Genomic DNA, 17,388 nt, shown 5'->3' on the forward strand with positions numbered 1-17,388 from the left:
CAATTCAAAAAATGTTGTCGTCGAGCAGCTCAAGCCTACGCGACTAGACCGAAAGGAACTATGGGTAGTAATCATTGAAGCCGAGTTGACTGCATAATTTTATCTGACTAGTTATGCCTGGTTTACAACACGAACTTTCGTAGGCGAGCGGGAAGTGTTGAAGGAGACGTTTTTTAAATGCCTTCATATTTTCGAAATTGTGAACTGAATCATAACTACCTTGTTTTTCTTTCCCTAAACCCAAAGACATGCATTTGATAGATTTTTTCTTGCCATTATTATCTTATTACCAGCGGGAACAATTTATTCAGAACGAATATTTAAACCGCTTCAGTGATTTTTACCCATATTTCTTTCGGTCCAGTCGCGTAGGCTTGAGCCAGTCGACGACAACGTTTTTGGAATTGACTGTATATATATAGGTCTTTTATTACTGACGACCTGAAAAGATTTTTATATTGATTTGGTTTTGTTTCGAGGTATGAAACGCCATTCAGCGTTTCCTGAATATTCGTATTTGAACTCGGTAAAGAGGGAAGTGCAAGGCAGTTTGAAGACTATAAAGGATTTTAACAAAAGGTGAGTGTAAGTAGCTGTCTTATATTTATGTAAAGTTGGTAATTCCCTATCAGCCGTCGTACCTATAGCCGACTGAACCCATTTTCTTGACTATGGCAATAACAGTTCAAAGTATAGACGCACAGAAGCATCTTTTGTAATTAGATCTTCAACCATTACAAGAAAGCCGAAAAAATGGGAAATCGTGCATCTCCCAGTGTCGTAGCCATTTTATTTTTACTTTAAGTATGACAGTGGGAGAGTACTTTGCTACAGGTAATTACAATATTGAGCCTAAAACTCTAAAACTTATCATTCTCATTATTCATTCACTCATCCATCCATCCATCCGTTTATCTTTTCATTTATTAAAATTATTTACTTTTTACTCATCCATTTATCCATCCACCCATTCATTCACTCATCCATCCATCTAAATGTTATCAATGCAGCAGATGATGATGATGATCAATTCAATAAATACAGTATCTTGGGTTAAAAAAGTATACTTACGAATTTTTTGTATGTTAGGAGAAAAGAGCATTGATTTTCTCACTAAAACGCTCTTGAATTCTTGGAAAAAATGTTAAATCGGACGAATGCGCAAACTTTATTTTTCTATTGTCAATTTGACATTTAAACTCATCACACGTAGATGAGCTTGGCGTTGGTGCTTGGGTGGGAGGAGCCAAATAGCGTTGGTGTAGCGTACAAACTGCGTAAGCTAGCGTTAGCGATATGAGATAGCGCATAGCGTTAGCGAAATCGGATAGCACGTGGCGTTAGCGAAATTGGATAGCACCCGATGCAAGCTTCGTCCCCAGATACCATCTGTTCATCATTCATCTCATTGCGTGAGACATTAATTTGCTTATCAGATGGCCGCGAAGCTATAGCCTTTTGATGACAGATACTTGCGATAACAGGCAACTTAGTTCAAGTCTAACTTTGCTTAAATATTTTATTTAACCACATTAAAAATGCTTGCGCATGCTCAGTATGGCGGGCAGGTCAATAATAAGCGACAGAAACCTCACAACATTATTCAGTATCTATTCAGCTTGAGCTTGTTGTTTTATATTCCCTATATCTAATGTACGTATTTATAAAACAAAATATATTCTATTTTTCCATATATAATTGAATTTCTTGTGTTATTTTTTTTCGATAAAAATCAGCTGAAGCACCGTATCAATAGCATCGAGAAACAACCCATTACAATCATACATAATCTTTACCTTGAACTTATTATTTTCGAACTTCCAGAGTATCTAAAGTATAAAGGTAATATATATTAATTTATAGAAAAATATTTAGCCTCGTGGATATTTCAAAAGTAGACTTATTGAAAAAAAGGAAATAAAACTGTTTCTTTTTTTTTTTTTTTTTTTTTTTTTTTTTGTCAGATGATCGACTTAAAATGTAATGTGCAAGGGCTGGGGTTGAACATGGAAAGCGAAAGATACGCGGTCAAGTTGATGATAGCAGGAAAAGTGACAGATTGCTGCTTCTATCATAAATAAGACTTCCTCTTTATTAAAAGCTTCATTTACCGAAACCACTTGTACAGATATTGAGAATATGTAATTGAATGTCAACCTCAGTATGTGAGGGCTTGATGCATGACAAAACGTTATTAAACTCAAAGGGTCGGGTATTTGAATAAGTAAAATTATACTCTCATATACTATGGACTCTGACTCATGCTTCAGTCTCTACTTTTCCTTTGCTGAATCTTTCTCACTTGTTTCGCTTGGGAACCAATCAGAAAAGCACATGCTCTTTTAATCTTCTTCTGACTTGAAATATTGATTTTTATTAAGATATAAACAGTCATTATCAGCGCCTCTTGGATATTTGTGCATTGTTATAAACCTAGAGTGGGCGGTTTGGATACTAACAAGATAAACAAAAGGTGATTAATATTTTATAGTTCGCTTATTTATAGTCGTCGTTATTTAGGAGATGCCGCATTCCGAGTGGGCTATGTCAGTAACTTATTCAATTGATAACGGCAACATATTCTGTAATATCAAAGTGCTGTTACTCTTGTGGCATTGTATAAATTGCATAAAACTTTTGTTTGTTTGTTTGTTTGTTTTTTCACTGTAAGTTTATATTGCACACTACATTCTAAAAGACTTGTCCCGCCGTCAGAAACAATAATGAGAAAGGTCCTGATTTTTTTGGCGTCACGCTATCCAAATATATCCAGTACCTAACTGGACATTGAATTTCTTACTATACACCTCCGCATGCCTTTTGCCTGACAATTGTGTCTTGACATGAATTCTGACATCGCCGATGTACATGCCCCTTATTGAAAACAAGGCAATTAGAAACTTTTTTAACAACTTCAATGATGTCCATTGTTAAGAACGGCACCAATACTAAGTGAATCAATGGATTCAAACTGAGGTAGTATTTATCAGATATAATGCCGTATAATAGTCTGGTGTGTTTGGTTTGGAATGACAATTGCTGATTGCGTTTTCAGGAACATCTAACAGTAAAATCATCCAGATCAGGAAAAAAATGGGATATCGTTCGCCACGCGGTATCGTAGCTATCACATTGTTACTTATCGTATGGCAGTGGGAGAGTATATTTACTACTGGTGAGTACAGTCTTGGAGACTAAAGAAAAATTTATTTAATATTATTATACAACGAATTGCTTAAAGTCCCCCATTTTAAAAAGGGGAAATGTATTGCCCATCAAAGACATCTGAAATAGACCCCTTGCAGAACGTGGAAATGCAGCTCAATTTTGAGGATATAACAATAAGTTTCCATTTCTCGTGAGATTGAAATTCTTTTTATCTATTTATTTTTGTCCTCCAATTTGAGCTGCTTGAGGTCACTACATGCGAGGGGTCTTTACGGACGACCACTACTGAACTATTTACTGCTTATCCAACTAAAGTGTTTGGACATGACTGTGGTAATCATAAAAATTGACATCACGGTACTGTGAAGATCGATTCCCTGAAACAACCTCTGAGCTGACTAAAATCGGGATACCGCCAACTCATGATCACAGATTGAACCCTTGAAACAACCTTTTGGCTTTTCAAAGTCAGGGCACGGAAGAAAGCCCGGAGAAAAATCTAACGAACTGAGTTAGTGCACTACCGTTACGTTGCGCCAACTTTGATCCTTTGGTAAAACAACAAAACAAATTACGAAACAATTGGGAAAGTAAAGTGGTGAAAAATAAGTAAATAATTTACAGTCCTTAAGTCGGTTGGAATAGGGATAAAACTGTACCCGAGATCTTGAGGATTTGGACCGAGGCCGTTCCGGACCTCCTGGCGTATAAGAGAATCACTATTCGTACCGTATAGTATTGAGAACCATGGGAAAACTAGCAACCGGAATAAGAAAACTAGCGTTGAAATTAAAGAAAGGAAATAAATTTCTCACTGTGTCAATTTTATAGAAATCGGTGACTGTTCCTGCTATTCATTCCACAAAATTCCAAGGAATTGGGAAGATAGCAATAAGATTTGTCAAGATAATAACGGAACATTGGTATCCATGGAAACAGAAGAGGAGTATCAGTTTATCAACCAGACGATACAAAGTCTAGATGTAGGAAATAACGAGTGGTATATTGGTTTGAAGAGAATATCAGGAACTTACTACTGGCAGTGGATAAGTGGACATGACATGACCATTGATAAATGGATGCCTCACGAACCAGATGGAAGTGGAGATTGTGTTAAAGTGATAAAATACTATAAAGGATGGGGATTATTCGACGACATTGACTGTAGAGCATTCAGAATGTTTACATGTGAATACAAACAAGGTAATTGTTTCAGTGATCAAATGATATTTTTTCATGTCTGTCTGTTTGTTCGTTCCCTACATTTAGTTGTTAGCCGTTTTAGCAGATCTGGTGGAATGGGTTTAATAACCCCTCCTCCCCTTAATAGATTTCGAAATAATACATCCCACAAGGGAATAGAAATATAACTGAGCATGAAGCTATGTATTGGTTGCAGGTTTTGCAACTGCATAAAGGCCAAATATATGAACTGAAAGGTGCCCGGTTTTTTTTCTTTCTTTTATTGCTCGATTTTATTGTAAGTTATTGTATTTAATTTTTGCTATTTTTAACATAAATATTCAAATGTGTTTAAGGAAAATCAAAACATTTCTCTATTATTTTATCTTTACTTTTATTTTCATTTATTATTTATTTCATTTTATTTTATTTTATTTTATTTTATTTTATTTTATTTTATTTTATTTTATTTTATTTTATTTTATTTTATTTTATTTTATTTTATTTTATTTTATTTTATTTTATTTTATTTTATTTTATTTTATTTTATTTTATTTTATTTTATTTATTTTATTTTATTTTATTTTATTTTATTTTATTTTATTTTATTTTATTTCATTTTATTTTATTTTATTTTATTTTATTTTATTTATTTTTTGACTTTAAAAAAAAACTTTTATTGCAAAGAACATTATCCAATCACCGCCCGCTCTCTGTAGGTTATATTATTTATCTAAAACTACATACTTATTAACCCTATATGTTTTACTTTAATTTGTAGCTCAAAAATGCTCTAATATTACGTCTACAATCAGTGAAAAAAGGTGCTTTTCGAAGAAGAAACAAACAACAACCACAAAAGAGAACGCAATGACACCATCTTTTTCACCAACTACAAAAGGTAAGGATCGATGGTTATCAATAAAACAAAGATGAAGTTTTGAAACCACTTGATAATAGAGGAGAGTTCGAATACTATATCTGCGATTGCATAAATACTATGATATGAAACAGAATGAAACAACAAAAAAAGAACTAAGTATAATTTATAATATAACTAGATTATTACGCCCGCTCTGATTGGCCATAAACCAATTAACTATTTCCCCATGGGCTGCACGCTCGCGCACGCTGATCTCAACGGACGCTCGCCTTTTTTCTCTAAATTTTCAAACCCGATGGCGTCAATAGCGCGCGCACGAGCGAGATGGGTGATATAACGCGCGCTCTGATTGGCTGAAATGCCTATGAACTATTTGCCCATGGGTCGCACGTTAGATTTTTGGTCATATTATAAATCAGTTAGACGACAAAAAAGCGCTCGCCCATGGCGATATAGACGCACTTGAGAAAATATAAAGAACTTTTAACAAGCTAGAGTGTCACTCGGCTTCGCCTCGTGCCACTCTTTCGCTAGTTAATCGTTCTTTATATTTTCTCTCGTGCGTCTATATCGCCATGGGCGCGCGCTTTTATGTCGTCTAACTGATAAATATGATATAAAACATATTGTGAAGAACATTGACTTGTGTCTTATGGCCAATTTTCAAAAACCTTGGAATGGAAATGGAAAAGCTAGTTAAATATTGGCGATCTTAGGTACCTTTTTGCCCTTTTCGAGAGAGCTTTTTTTAAATAAACCTTTTACAGCTTACATCATCCGCGCGCGCATGAAATCACGGATTGTTAAAAAAAATAAAATAAAATAAAAAAACAATTGGAAAAGTAAAGTTTGTCCCCGAGTTCATATGATGAATATATACACCAAGGCCGTTTCTAGACCTCCTGGCCGGTAAATAACCCCTATGTGCGTACAGAATGTACCGTATAGTATGACTGAAAACCATGCGAAAGCTAACGAACCAGATTAGGAAAACTAGCATTAAAATAAAAGAGACAGTGATTTTAAAAGTATCGTTATGTCAATTTATAGAAATTGCTGACTGCTCCTGCTATTCATTCCACCATATTACGAAGAATTGGGAAGATAGCAATAAGATTTGCAAAAAGAACGGCGGGAACTTGGTATCCATGGAAACAGAAGAGGAATACCAATTTATCAACAAGACGATACAAAGTCTAAATGTAAGAAATAATGAGTGGTATATTGGTTTGAAGAGATCTAGAATATCAGGAACTGACTACTGGAGGTGGATTAGTGGCCATAGCATGACCATCATGAAATGGCTGCCAGGCGAACCAAGTAGATCAGAAGGTTGTGTTAAAATGATGAAACACTATAAAGGACGGGGATTATTCGATAACATTAACTGTAGAATACTATACATGTTCATATGTGAACACAAACAAAGGTAACTGCTTCAGTGGCAAAATGATATTTTTTCGTGTCTGTCTGTTTGTTTATTCCTTTTAGTTGTTTGCCGCTTTAGCAGATGTAGTGCATTGTGTATAGACAATCTCTCCTGTCCTTACTAGATATTATTCATCCAGTTAGTTAGTTACTTATTAATCTTTTGCAAATATTATGGTCCAATCACCCCCATCCTTCTGGGTTTATTATTCATCCAGTACGTTTAGTCACTTATTAATATTATGTATTTCCCATTGTAGCTCAACACTGTCCTAATATTACGTCTACAATCAATAAAAAAAGATGTTCTTTGCAGAAGAAACAGATAACAACCTCGAAAGAGCACATCGCAACAACACCTTTTTCACCAACTTCAAAAGGTGAGGATCGATGTTTATCAATAGAACAATGGCTTTATTGTATAGAAAAGTGACTTGTGTCTTATGCCCAAGTTTTATGGACTTTGGAATTGAAATGGAAAAATTAGTTAAACATTATTGCCGATTTCAGGTACCATTTTGCCCCACGTGGTAGGTGCGAGAGTTTTTGAAAAGAAATTTCTATTAGTATATTATTATAAATTTAACCATCCATTTACTCCTTGATTTAATAACAATCAACTCTGTAGTTGGTATCATCATGATATCATTAATTTTTAATAAATATCGGGTCAGTGTTCTTTACATCCCAGTATTGGTAAAATTACAGGAAACGACCCGTTTTCTGTAACTAACGTTGGGGAAATAACTCATTCATTCATTCAATCATTCATGAGTCAGTCAGTCAGTCAGTCAGTCAGTCAGTCAGACATTTATACTTTCATTCATTCATTTACTCATCCATCCATCCATCCATCCATCCATCCATCCATCCATCCATCCATCCATCCATCCATCCATCCATCCATCCATCCGTTTTCATTTATTAAAATTATTTACTTTTTACTCATCCATTCATCCATCCACCCATTCATTCACTCATCCATCCATCTAAATGTTATCAATGCAGCAGATGATGATGATGATCAATTTAATAAATACAGTATCTTGGGTTAAAAAAGTATACTTACAAATTTTTCGTATGTTAGGAGAAAAGAGCATTGATTTTCTCACTAAAATGCTCTTGAATTCTTGGAATAAATGTTAAATCGGACGCATGCGCAAACTTTAGTTTTGCGCATGCTCAATATGGCGGGCAGGTCAATAATAAGCGACAGAAACCTCACAATATTATTCGGTTTCTATTCAGCTTGAGCTTGTTATTTTATGTTCCCTATATCTAATGTACGTATTTATAAAACAAAATATATTCTATTTTTCCATATATAATTGAATTTCTTGTGTTATTTTTTTTCGATAAAAATCAGCTGAAGCACCGTATCAATAGCATCGAGAAACAACCCATTACAATCATACATAATCTTTACCTTGAACTTATTATTTTCGAACTTCCAGAGTATCTAAAGTATAAAGGTAATATATATTAATTTATGGAAAAATATTTATCCTCGTGGATATTTCAAAAGTAGACTTACTGAAAAAAAGGAAATAAAACTGTTTCTTTTTCTTTTTTTTTTTTTATTTTTTTTTTTTTTTTGTCAGATGATCGACTTAAAATGTAATGTGCAAGGGCTGGGGTTGAACATGGAAAGCGAAAGGTACGCGGTCAAGTTGGTGATAGCAGGAAAAGTGACAGATTGCTGCTTCTATCATAAATAAGACTTCCTCTTTATTAAAAGCTTCATTTACCGAAACCACTTGTACAGATATTGAGAATATGTAATTGAATGTCAACCTCAGTATGTGAGGGCTTGATGCATGACAAAACGTTATTAAACTCAAAGGGTCGGGTATTTGAATAAGTAAAATTATACTCTCATACACTATGGACTCTGACTCATGCTTCAGTCTCTACTTTTCCTTTGCTGAATCTTTCTCACTTGTTTCGCTTGGGAACCAATCAGAAAAGCACATGCTCTTTTAATCTTCTTCTGACTTGAAATATTGATTTTAATTAAGATATAAACAGTCATTATCAGCGCCTCTTGGATATTTGTGTATTGTTATAAACCTAGAGTGGGCGGTTTGGATACTAACAAGATAAACAAAAGGTGATTAATAGTTGTCTATTATTTATAGTTGGCTTATTTACAGTCGTGGTTATATAGGAGATGCCGCATTCCGAATGGGCTATGTCAGTAACTTATTCAATTAATAACGGCAACATATTCTGTAATATCAAAGATGCTGTTACTCTTGTGCCATTGTATAAGATGCATAAAACTTTTGTTTGTTTGCTTGCTTGCTTACTTATTTGTTTGTTTGTTTGGTTTTTTTGTTTTTTTGTTTTTTTTCATCGCAAGTTTACATTGCACACTACATTCTAAAAGACTTGTCCCGACGTCAGAAACAATAATGAGAAGGGTTCTGATTTTTTTGGCGTCACGCTATCCAAATATATCCAGTACCTAACTGGACATTGAATTTCTTACTATACACCTCCGCATTTCTTTTGCCTATTACAATTGTATCTTGACATGAATTCTGACATCGCCGATGAACATGCCCCTATTGAAAACAAGGCAATTAGGCGCTTTTTTGCAACTTCAATGATGTCCATTGTTGAGAACGGCCCCACTACTAAGTAAACCAATGGATTCAAAACTGAGGTAGTATTTATCAGATATATTGCCGTATAATAGTCTGGTGTGTTTGGTTTGGAATGACAATTGCTGATTGCGTTTTCAGGAACGTCTAACAGTAAAATCATCCAAATCAGAAAAAAATGGGACATCGTGCACCACGCGGTATCGTAGCTATCACATTGTTACTTATTGTATGGCAGTGGGAAAGTATATTTGCTATTGGTGAGTACAGTCTTGGAGACTAAAGAAAAATGTCTCTATTATTACTATTCAACAAATTGCTTATAATAGTCCCCATTTTAAAAAGGGAAAAACGTATTGCTCATCAAAAGCACCTGAAATATAATAGACCTCTTGCAGCACATCGGAATGCAGTTTTAATCTGGAGGATATAACAATAGGTTTCAAATTCTCATGAGATTGAAATTCTTTTTTATTTAAGTCCTCTAACGCTCAGGTCAAACGTCGAGCTTCACATGAGCCGAACCTAATTACATGAAAGAAGACCGCTTTGTTATCCATTGTTTAAATTAGGTTCGGTTCATGTGAAGTTCGACGTTTGCCCTGAGCCTAAGTTGATCTGCTTTGAAGTTATATGCAAGGGGTCTTTACGGCCAATTTACTGCTTATTCAACCAAAGTTTTTGGACATGACTATGACTATGATAATCATGATTTGACACCACGGTGCTTTGAACCAATTTCGTGGAGCAAATTATGAGCTGATCAAAATGGGGTACGGCTAACTGGAAGATCGAACCCTGAAACAACCTTTTGGTTTTTCAAAGTCAGAGCACGGAGGAAGCTCGAAGAAAATCTAACGGACTCAGTAAGTCCACTATCGCTGCACCAACCTTGATCCCTCTAAGTTAAAGAATGACATATTTTGTTTCCTGTCCTTTATCCTAGAGATAGTGCGTTCTGATTGCAGGGCGAGCGGGCGATATTCTGTATCTCTACGCACGGACAGGAATAAACTGTGCCCGCGAAGTGTTGAATATTTTTACTGAGGCCCTTACTGCGGATACCTGTAATGAGCGCGCTGTGCCTTAGAGCTAACGGTTCCAGTTGCTTGGCGTATTATCATTTTTTCCTCTCGCGTGGCCGTCAACCAACCGTTAGGTCTAAGGCACAGCGCGCGCATTGCAGCGCACGGTATCTGACGGGTTCAAGCTTGCTCATATCATGTACAGCGGTAAATAATGTAACAGTGAAAGATAAGTGCCCTTCCCCCCGCCCCCCCCGCCCCCCTTCCTCTGCCCCCTGCATACCGTATAGTGTATAGAAACCCATGTCAAAACTAGTGAACCAGATTAGGAAACTAGCATTGAAATAAAAGAGACAATGAATAAGTATTGTTATGACAATTTATAGAAACAGGTGACTGCTCCTGCTATTCATTCCACAAAATTCAAAAGAATTGGGAAGATAGTAATAAAATTTGTCAAGATAATAACGGAAGATTGGTATCCATGGAAACAGAAGAGGAATACCAGCTTATCAACCAGACGACCCAAAGTCTAGATGTAGGAAAAAACGAGTGGTATATTGGTTTGAGGAGAATATCAACTAACTACTGGAAGTGGATTAGTGGACATGACATGATAAATGGCTGCCAGGCATACCACATGGATCAGGAGATTGTGTTAAAATGATAAAACACTTTAAAGGACGGGGATTATTTGATGATGTTCGATGCCAACAACAAGACATACTAATGTTCATATGTGAATATAGGCAAGGTAATTTTTTCAGTGGCAAAATGATGACGTTACATGCAACCATTAACTATACAAATACACATTCATATGTGAATACAAACGAGGTAACTCCTTTACTGACCAACAAATCTTTTCGTGTCTGTGTGTTTGATCATTTCTTTTAGTTATTTGCTAAATCCATGTATTTGCTTGCAGGTTTGTAAATGCATAAATCCTAAACAGAAACTAAAATTTTGTTCTTATTATATTCCGTTATACCTAGATCGATCATATTGTAAGCTATTATACATAGATTATAATGGCGGTCTAATCGCCGCCCGCTCTTCTAGGTAATATTATACTTCATCCAGAAAGGTACTTCCTTATTAATCTTATATATTTCACATTGCAGCTCAAAAATGTTCTAGTATTACACCTGTAATCATTGAAAAAAGGTGTTTTTCAAAGAGAAAACAGGTAACCACGAAAGAGAACACTATGACGCTATCTTTTTCACTAACTGCAAAAGGTAAGGATCGATGCTTATCAATAGAACAATGGCTTTTTAGTGGCTACTAATATATTGGAAATAAGTGCAAGTTCTAGATCGAGACTATAATAAGAAATACAATGAAACAACATAAAGAACTAAGTATATATATATATAGAAATTATTGTGAAGGACATCGACTTGGGTCTTATGGCCGTGTTTCAATAACTTTGGAATTGTAATGAACTATAGATTGTCTGGATACAAAAAAAACTGTTCCTCAAGGTCGGACCAAGGCTGTTTCTGAACTCCTGGCTTGTAGATAACTTCTATATGTGTACAGTGTAGTTTTGAAGGAAAACAAACATGCGATAACGAGCAAACTGAGAAAACTAGCATTGAAATAAAAGAGACGATGATTAAGTATCGTTATGTCAATTTTATAGAAATCGCTGACTGCTCCTGCTATTCATTCCACCATATTACAAAGGGTTGGGAAGATAGCAATAAGATTTGTCAAGATAATGACGGAAACTTGGTATCCATGGAAACAGAAGAGGAATACCAGTTTATCAACAAGACAATACAAAGTCTAGATGTAGGAGAAAACGAGTGGTATATTGGTCTGAGGAGAATATCAACTAACTACTGGAGGTGGAATAGTGGACATGTCAACAAGACCATTGATAAATGGATGTCAGGCGAACCAAGTAGATCAAACCGTTGCGTTAAAATGATAAAACACTATAAAGGACGGGGATTATTCGATGACATTAGATGCGACATACGATACATGTTCATATGTGAATATAAACAAGGTAACTGCTTCAGTGGCAAAATGATATTGTTTTCGTGTCTGTCTGTTTGTTTATTCCTTTTAGTTGTTAGCCGCTTTAGCATATGTAGTGCATTGGGTATAGACAATCTCTCCTTTCCTCCCTAGATATTATTCATACAGTTAGTTAGTTACTTATTAATCTTTTGCAAATATTATGGTCCAATCAACCCCATCCTTCTGGGTTTATTATTCATCCAGTACGTTTAGTTACTTATTAATATTATGTATTTCCCATTGTAGCTCAACACTGTCCTAATATTACGTCTACAATCACTAAAAAATGGTGTTCGTCGCAGAAGAAACAGATAACAACCTCGAAAGAGCACATCGCAACAACACCTTTTTCACCAACTTCAAAAGGTGAGGATCGATATTTATCATTAGAACAATGGCTTTATTGTAAAGAAAATTGACTTGTGTCTTATGCCCAAGCTTCATGGACTTTGGAATTGAAATGGAAAAATTAGTTAAACATTATTGCCGATTTCAGGTACCACTTTGCACCACGTGGTAAGTGCGAGAGTTTTTGAAAAGAAACTTCTATTATTATATCATCATATATACCATCCATTTACTCCTTGATTTAATAACAATCAACTCTGTAGTTGGCATCATCATGGCATCATAAATTCTTAATAAATATCGGATCAGTGTTCTTTACATCCCAATATTGGTAAAATTACAGGAAACGACACGTTTTCTGTAACCAACGTTGGAGAAATAGCTCATTCATTCATTCAATCATTCATGAGTCAGTCAGTCAGTCAGTCAGTCAGTCAGTCAGTCAGACATTTATACTTTCATTCATTCATTCACTCATCCATCCATCCATCCACCCATCCGTTTATCCGTTTTCATTTATTAAAATTATTTACTTTTTACTCATCCATTCATCCATCCACCCATTCATTCACTCATCCATCCATCTAAATGTTATCAATGCAGCAGATGATGATGATGATCAATTTAATAAATACAGTATCTTGGGTTAAAAAAGTATACTTACAAATTTTTCGTATGTTAGGAGAAAAGAGCATTGATTTTCTCACTAAAATGCTCTTGAATTCTTGGAATAAATGTTAAATCGGACGCATGCGCAAACTTTAGTTTTGCGCATGCTCAATATGGCGGGCAGGTCAATAATAAGCGACAGAAACCTCACAATATTATTCGGTTTCTATTCAGCTTGAGCTTGTTATTTTATGTTCCCTATATCTAATGTACGTATTTATAAAACAAAATATATTCTATTTTTCCGTATATTATTGAATTTCTTGTGTTATTTTTTTCGATAAAAATCAGCTGAAGCACCGTATCAATAGCATCGAGAAACAACCCATTACAATCATATACAATCTTTTCCTCGAACTTATCATGTTCGAACTTCCAGAGTATCTAAAGTATAAAGGTAATATATATTAATTTATAGAAAAATATTTAGCCTCGTGGGTATTTCAAAAGTAGACTTATTGAAAAAAAGGAAATAAAACTGTTTCTTTTTTTTTTTTTTTTTTTTTTTTTTTTTGTCAGATGATCGACTTAAAATGTAATGTGCAAGGGCTGGGGTTGAACATGGAAAGCGAAAGGTACGCGGTCAAGTTGGTGATAGCAGGAAAAGTGACAGATTGCTGCTTCTATCATAAATAAGACTTCCTCTTTATTAAAAGCTTCATTTACCGAAACCACTTGTACAGATATTGAGAATATGTAATTGAATGTCAACCTCAGTATGTGAGGGCTTGATGCATGACAAAACGTTATTAAACTCAAAGGGTCGGGTATTTGAATAAGTAAAATTATACTCTCATACACTATGGACTCTGACTCATGCTTCAGACTCTACTTTTCCTTTGCTGAATCCCTCTCACTTGTTTCGCTTGGGAACCAATCAGAAAAGCACATGCTCTTTTAATCTTCTTCTGACTTGAAATATTGATTTTTATTAAGATATAAACAGTCATTATCAGCGCCTCTTGGATATTTGTGTATTGTTATAAACCTAGAGTGGGCGGTTTGGACACTAACAAGATAAACAAAAGGTGATTAATATTTCATAGTTCGCTTATTTATAGTCGTCGTTATTTAGGAGATGCCGCATTCCGAGTGGGCTATGTCAGTAACTTATTCAATTGATAACGGCAACATATTCTGTAATATCAAAGTGCTGTTACTCTTGTGGCATTGTATAAATTGCATACAACTTTTGTTTGTTTGTTTGTTTGTTTTTTCACTGTAAGTTTATATTGCGCACTACATTCTAAAAGACTTGTCCCGCCGTCAGAAACAATAATGAGAAAGGTCCTGATTTTGTTGGCGTCACGCTATCCAAATATATCCAGTACCTAACTGGACATTGAATTTCTTACTATACACCTCCGCATGCCTTTTGCCTGACAATTGTGTCTTGACATGAATTCTGACATCGCCGATGAAGATGCTCTTATTGAAAACAAGACAATTATACACTTTTTTAACAACTTCAATGATGTCCATTGTTAAGAACGGCACCACTACTAAGTGAATCAATGGATTCAAACTGAGGTAGTATTTATCAGATATATTGCCGTATATATATAGTCTGGTGTGTTTGGTTTGGAATGACAATTGTTGATTGCGTTTTCAGGAACATCTAACAGTAAAATCATCCAAATCAGGAAAAAATGAGACATCGTGCACCACGCATTATCTTAGCTATCACATTGTTACTTATCGTATGGCAGTGGGAGAGCATCCTTGCTATCGGTGTGTAAAATTGGAGACTTCTATTAGTCCCCCATTATAATAGCTTATAATAGTCCCCCATTTTAAAAAAGGGAAAAATGTATTACCCAGCAAAGGCACCTGCAATAGACCCCTTGCAGAACGTGGAAAAGCAGCTCAATTTGAAGGATATAACAATAGGTTTCCATTTCCCTTGAGATTGAAATTCTTTTTTTTTTCTTCTTCTTCTCTAAATTGAGCTGCTTTGAGGTTACATGCAAGTGGTATTTACGGCCTATTTACTGCTTATTCAACCAAAGTTTTTGGACATGACTAAGATAATCGTGATTTGACATCACGGTGCTTTGAGCCAATTTCGTGGAACAAATTATGGGCTGATCAAATTGGGGTACGGCTAACTGGCAGATCGAACCCTGAAACAACCTTTTGGCTTTTCAAAGTCAGGGCGCGGAGGAAGCTCGAAGAAAATCAAACGGACTCAGTAAGTCCACTACCGCTGCAACAACCTTGATCGCTCTAAGTTAAAACAACGAAATTTTGTTTCCTGTCCTTTATCCTAGAGATAGTGCGTTCTGATTGCTGGGCGAGCGGGCGATATTCTGTATCTCTGCGCACGGACCGGTCGGTGCGGATAGGAATAAACTTTGTTCGAGGTCTTGAATATTTGGAGTGAGGCCCTTAGATAACTGTAATGAGCGCGCTGTTGCTTAGAGATAACGGTTCCAGTTGCTTGGCGTATTATCATTTTTTCCTCTCGCGTGGCCGTCAACCAACCGTTAGGTCTAAGGCACAGCGCACTGTATCTGACGGGCTCAAGCTTGCTCATATCATGTAAAGCGGTAAATAATGTAACAGTGAAAGATAAGTGCCCACCCCCCACCACCCTTCCTCTTCTCCCTGTATACCGTATAGTGTTGAAAACCTTGTCAAAACTAAAACCAGATTAGGAAACTAGCATTGAAATAAAAGAGACGATGAATAACTATTTTTATGACACTTTATAGAAACCAGTGACTGCTCCTGCTATTCATTCCACAAAATTCGAAAGAATTGGGAAGATAGCAATAAGATTTGCCAACAGAATAACGGAAGATTGGTATCCATGGAAACAGAAGAGGAATACCAGTTTATCAACCAGACGATACAAAGTCTAGATGTAGGAAAAAACGAGTGGTATATTGGTTTGAGGAGAATATCAACTAACTACTGGAGGTGGAATAGTGGACATGACATGACCATTGATAAATGGAGGCCAACTCGACCAAGTGGATCAGGAGATTGTGTTAAAATGGTAAAACACTATAAAGGACGGGGATTATTCGATGACGTTACATGCAACCCACTATACAAATACATGTTCATATGTGAATACAAACGAGGTAACTCCTTTACTGACCAACATATCTTTTCGTGTCTGTGTGTTTGATCATTTCTTTTAGTTATTTGCTAAAGCCATGCATTTGCTTGCAGGTTTGTAAATGCATAAATCCTAAACAGAAACTAAAATTTTGTTCTTAATATATTCCGTTATACCTAGATCGATCATATTATAAGCTATTATACATAGATTATAATGGCGGTCTAATCGCCGCCCGCTCTTCTAGGTAATATTATACTTCATTCAGAAAGGTACTTACTTATTAATTTTATATATTTCACATTGCAGCTCAAAAATGTTCTAATATTACGTCTGCGATCATTGAAAAAAGGTGTTTTTCAAAGAGAAAACAGGTAACCACGAAAGAGAACACAATGACGCCATCTTTTTCACCAAGTACAAAAGGTAATGATTGATGCTTATCAATAGAACAATGGCTTTTTGGTGGCTACTGAAATATTGGAAATAAGTGCAAGTTCTATATCCGAGACTATAACTAGAAATACAATGAAACCACAGAAAGAACTAAGTATATATATATATATATATATTATTGTGAAGGACATCGACTTGGGTCTTATGGCCGTGTTTCAATAACTTTGGAATTGTAATGAACTATAGATTGTCTGGATACAAAAAAAACTGTTCCTCAAGGTCGGACCAAGGCTGTTTCTGAACTCCTGGCTCATAAATAACTTCTATATGTGTACAGTGTAGTTTTGAAGAAAAAAACATGCGATAACAAGCAACCTGAGAAAACTAGCATTGAAATAAAAGAGGCGATGATTAAGTATCGTTATGTCAATTTTATAGAAATCGCTGACTGCTCCTGCTATTCATTCCACCATATTACAAAGGGTTGGGAAGATAGCAATAAGATTTGTCAAGATAATGGCGGAAACTTGGTATCCATGGAAACAGAAGAGGAATACCAGTTTATCAACAAGACGATACAAA

General features: G+C 35.5%; 1 protein-coding gene across 4 annotated transcripts; it reads left to right on the top strand.

The window, feature by feature from the left end:
• Positions 1-39: 39 nt before the first annotated feature.
• Positions 40-17,386, top strand: LOC116295122 (macrophage mannose receptor 1-like). Of its 4 annotated transcripts, none has more exons than XR_016121155.1 (9): positions 40-579; positions 3,056-3,175; positions 4,000-4,371; positions 5,132-5,251; positions 6,284-6,435; positions 6,922-7,041; positions 8,263-8,771; positions 9,409-9,527; positions 10,679-10,957. XR_016121155.1 is itself a non-coding variant. In XM_089037000.1 (8 exons), the coding sequence occupies exons 3-8, from the start codon at positions 10,956-10,958 to the stop codon at positions 16,845-16,847; spliced, it is 1,203 nt and encodes a 400-aa protein (XP_088893126.1). In that variant the 5' UTR covers positions 40-579; positions 9,409-9,527; positions 10,679-10,955; the 3' UTR covers positions 16,848-17,386. The 4 variants fall into 4 exon arrangements, 1 of the variants encoding a protein (XP_088893126.1); XR_016121157.1 differs by lacking the exon at positions 40-579 and adding an exon at positions 2,371-2,473; XR_016121159.1 differs by lacking the exon at positions 8,263-8,771.
• The last annotated feature ends 2 nt before the right edge of the window (positions 17,387-17,388 follow it).

This window comes from Actinia tenebrosa, unplaced genomic scaffold (assembly GCF_029948245.1).
Source record: "Actinia tenebrosa isolate PJP-AT-01 unplaced genomic scaffold, QUT_ActTen_1.0 PGA_scaffold0__85_contigs__length_37466705, whole genome shotgun sequence".
Classification (NCBI taxonomy): domain Eukaryota; kingdom Metazoa; phylum Cnidaria; class Anthozoa; order Actiniaria; family Actiniidae; genus Actinia; species Actinia tenebrosa.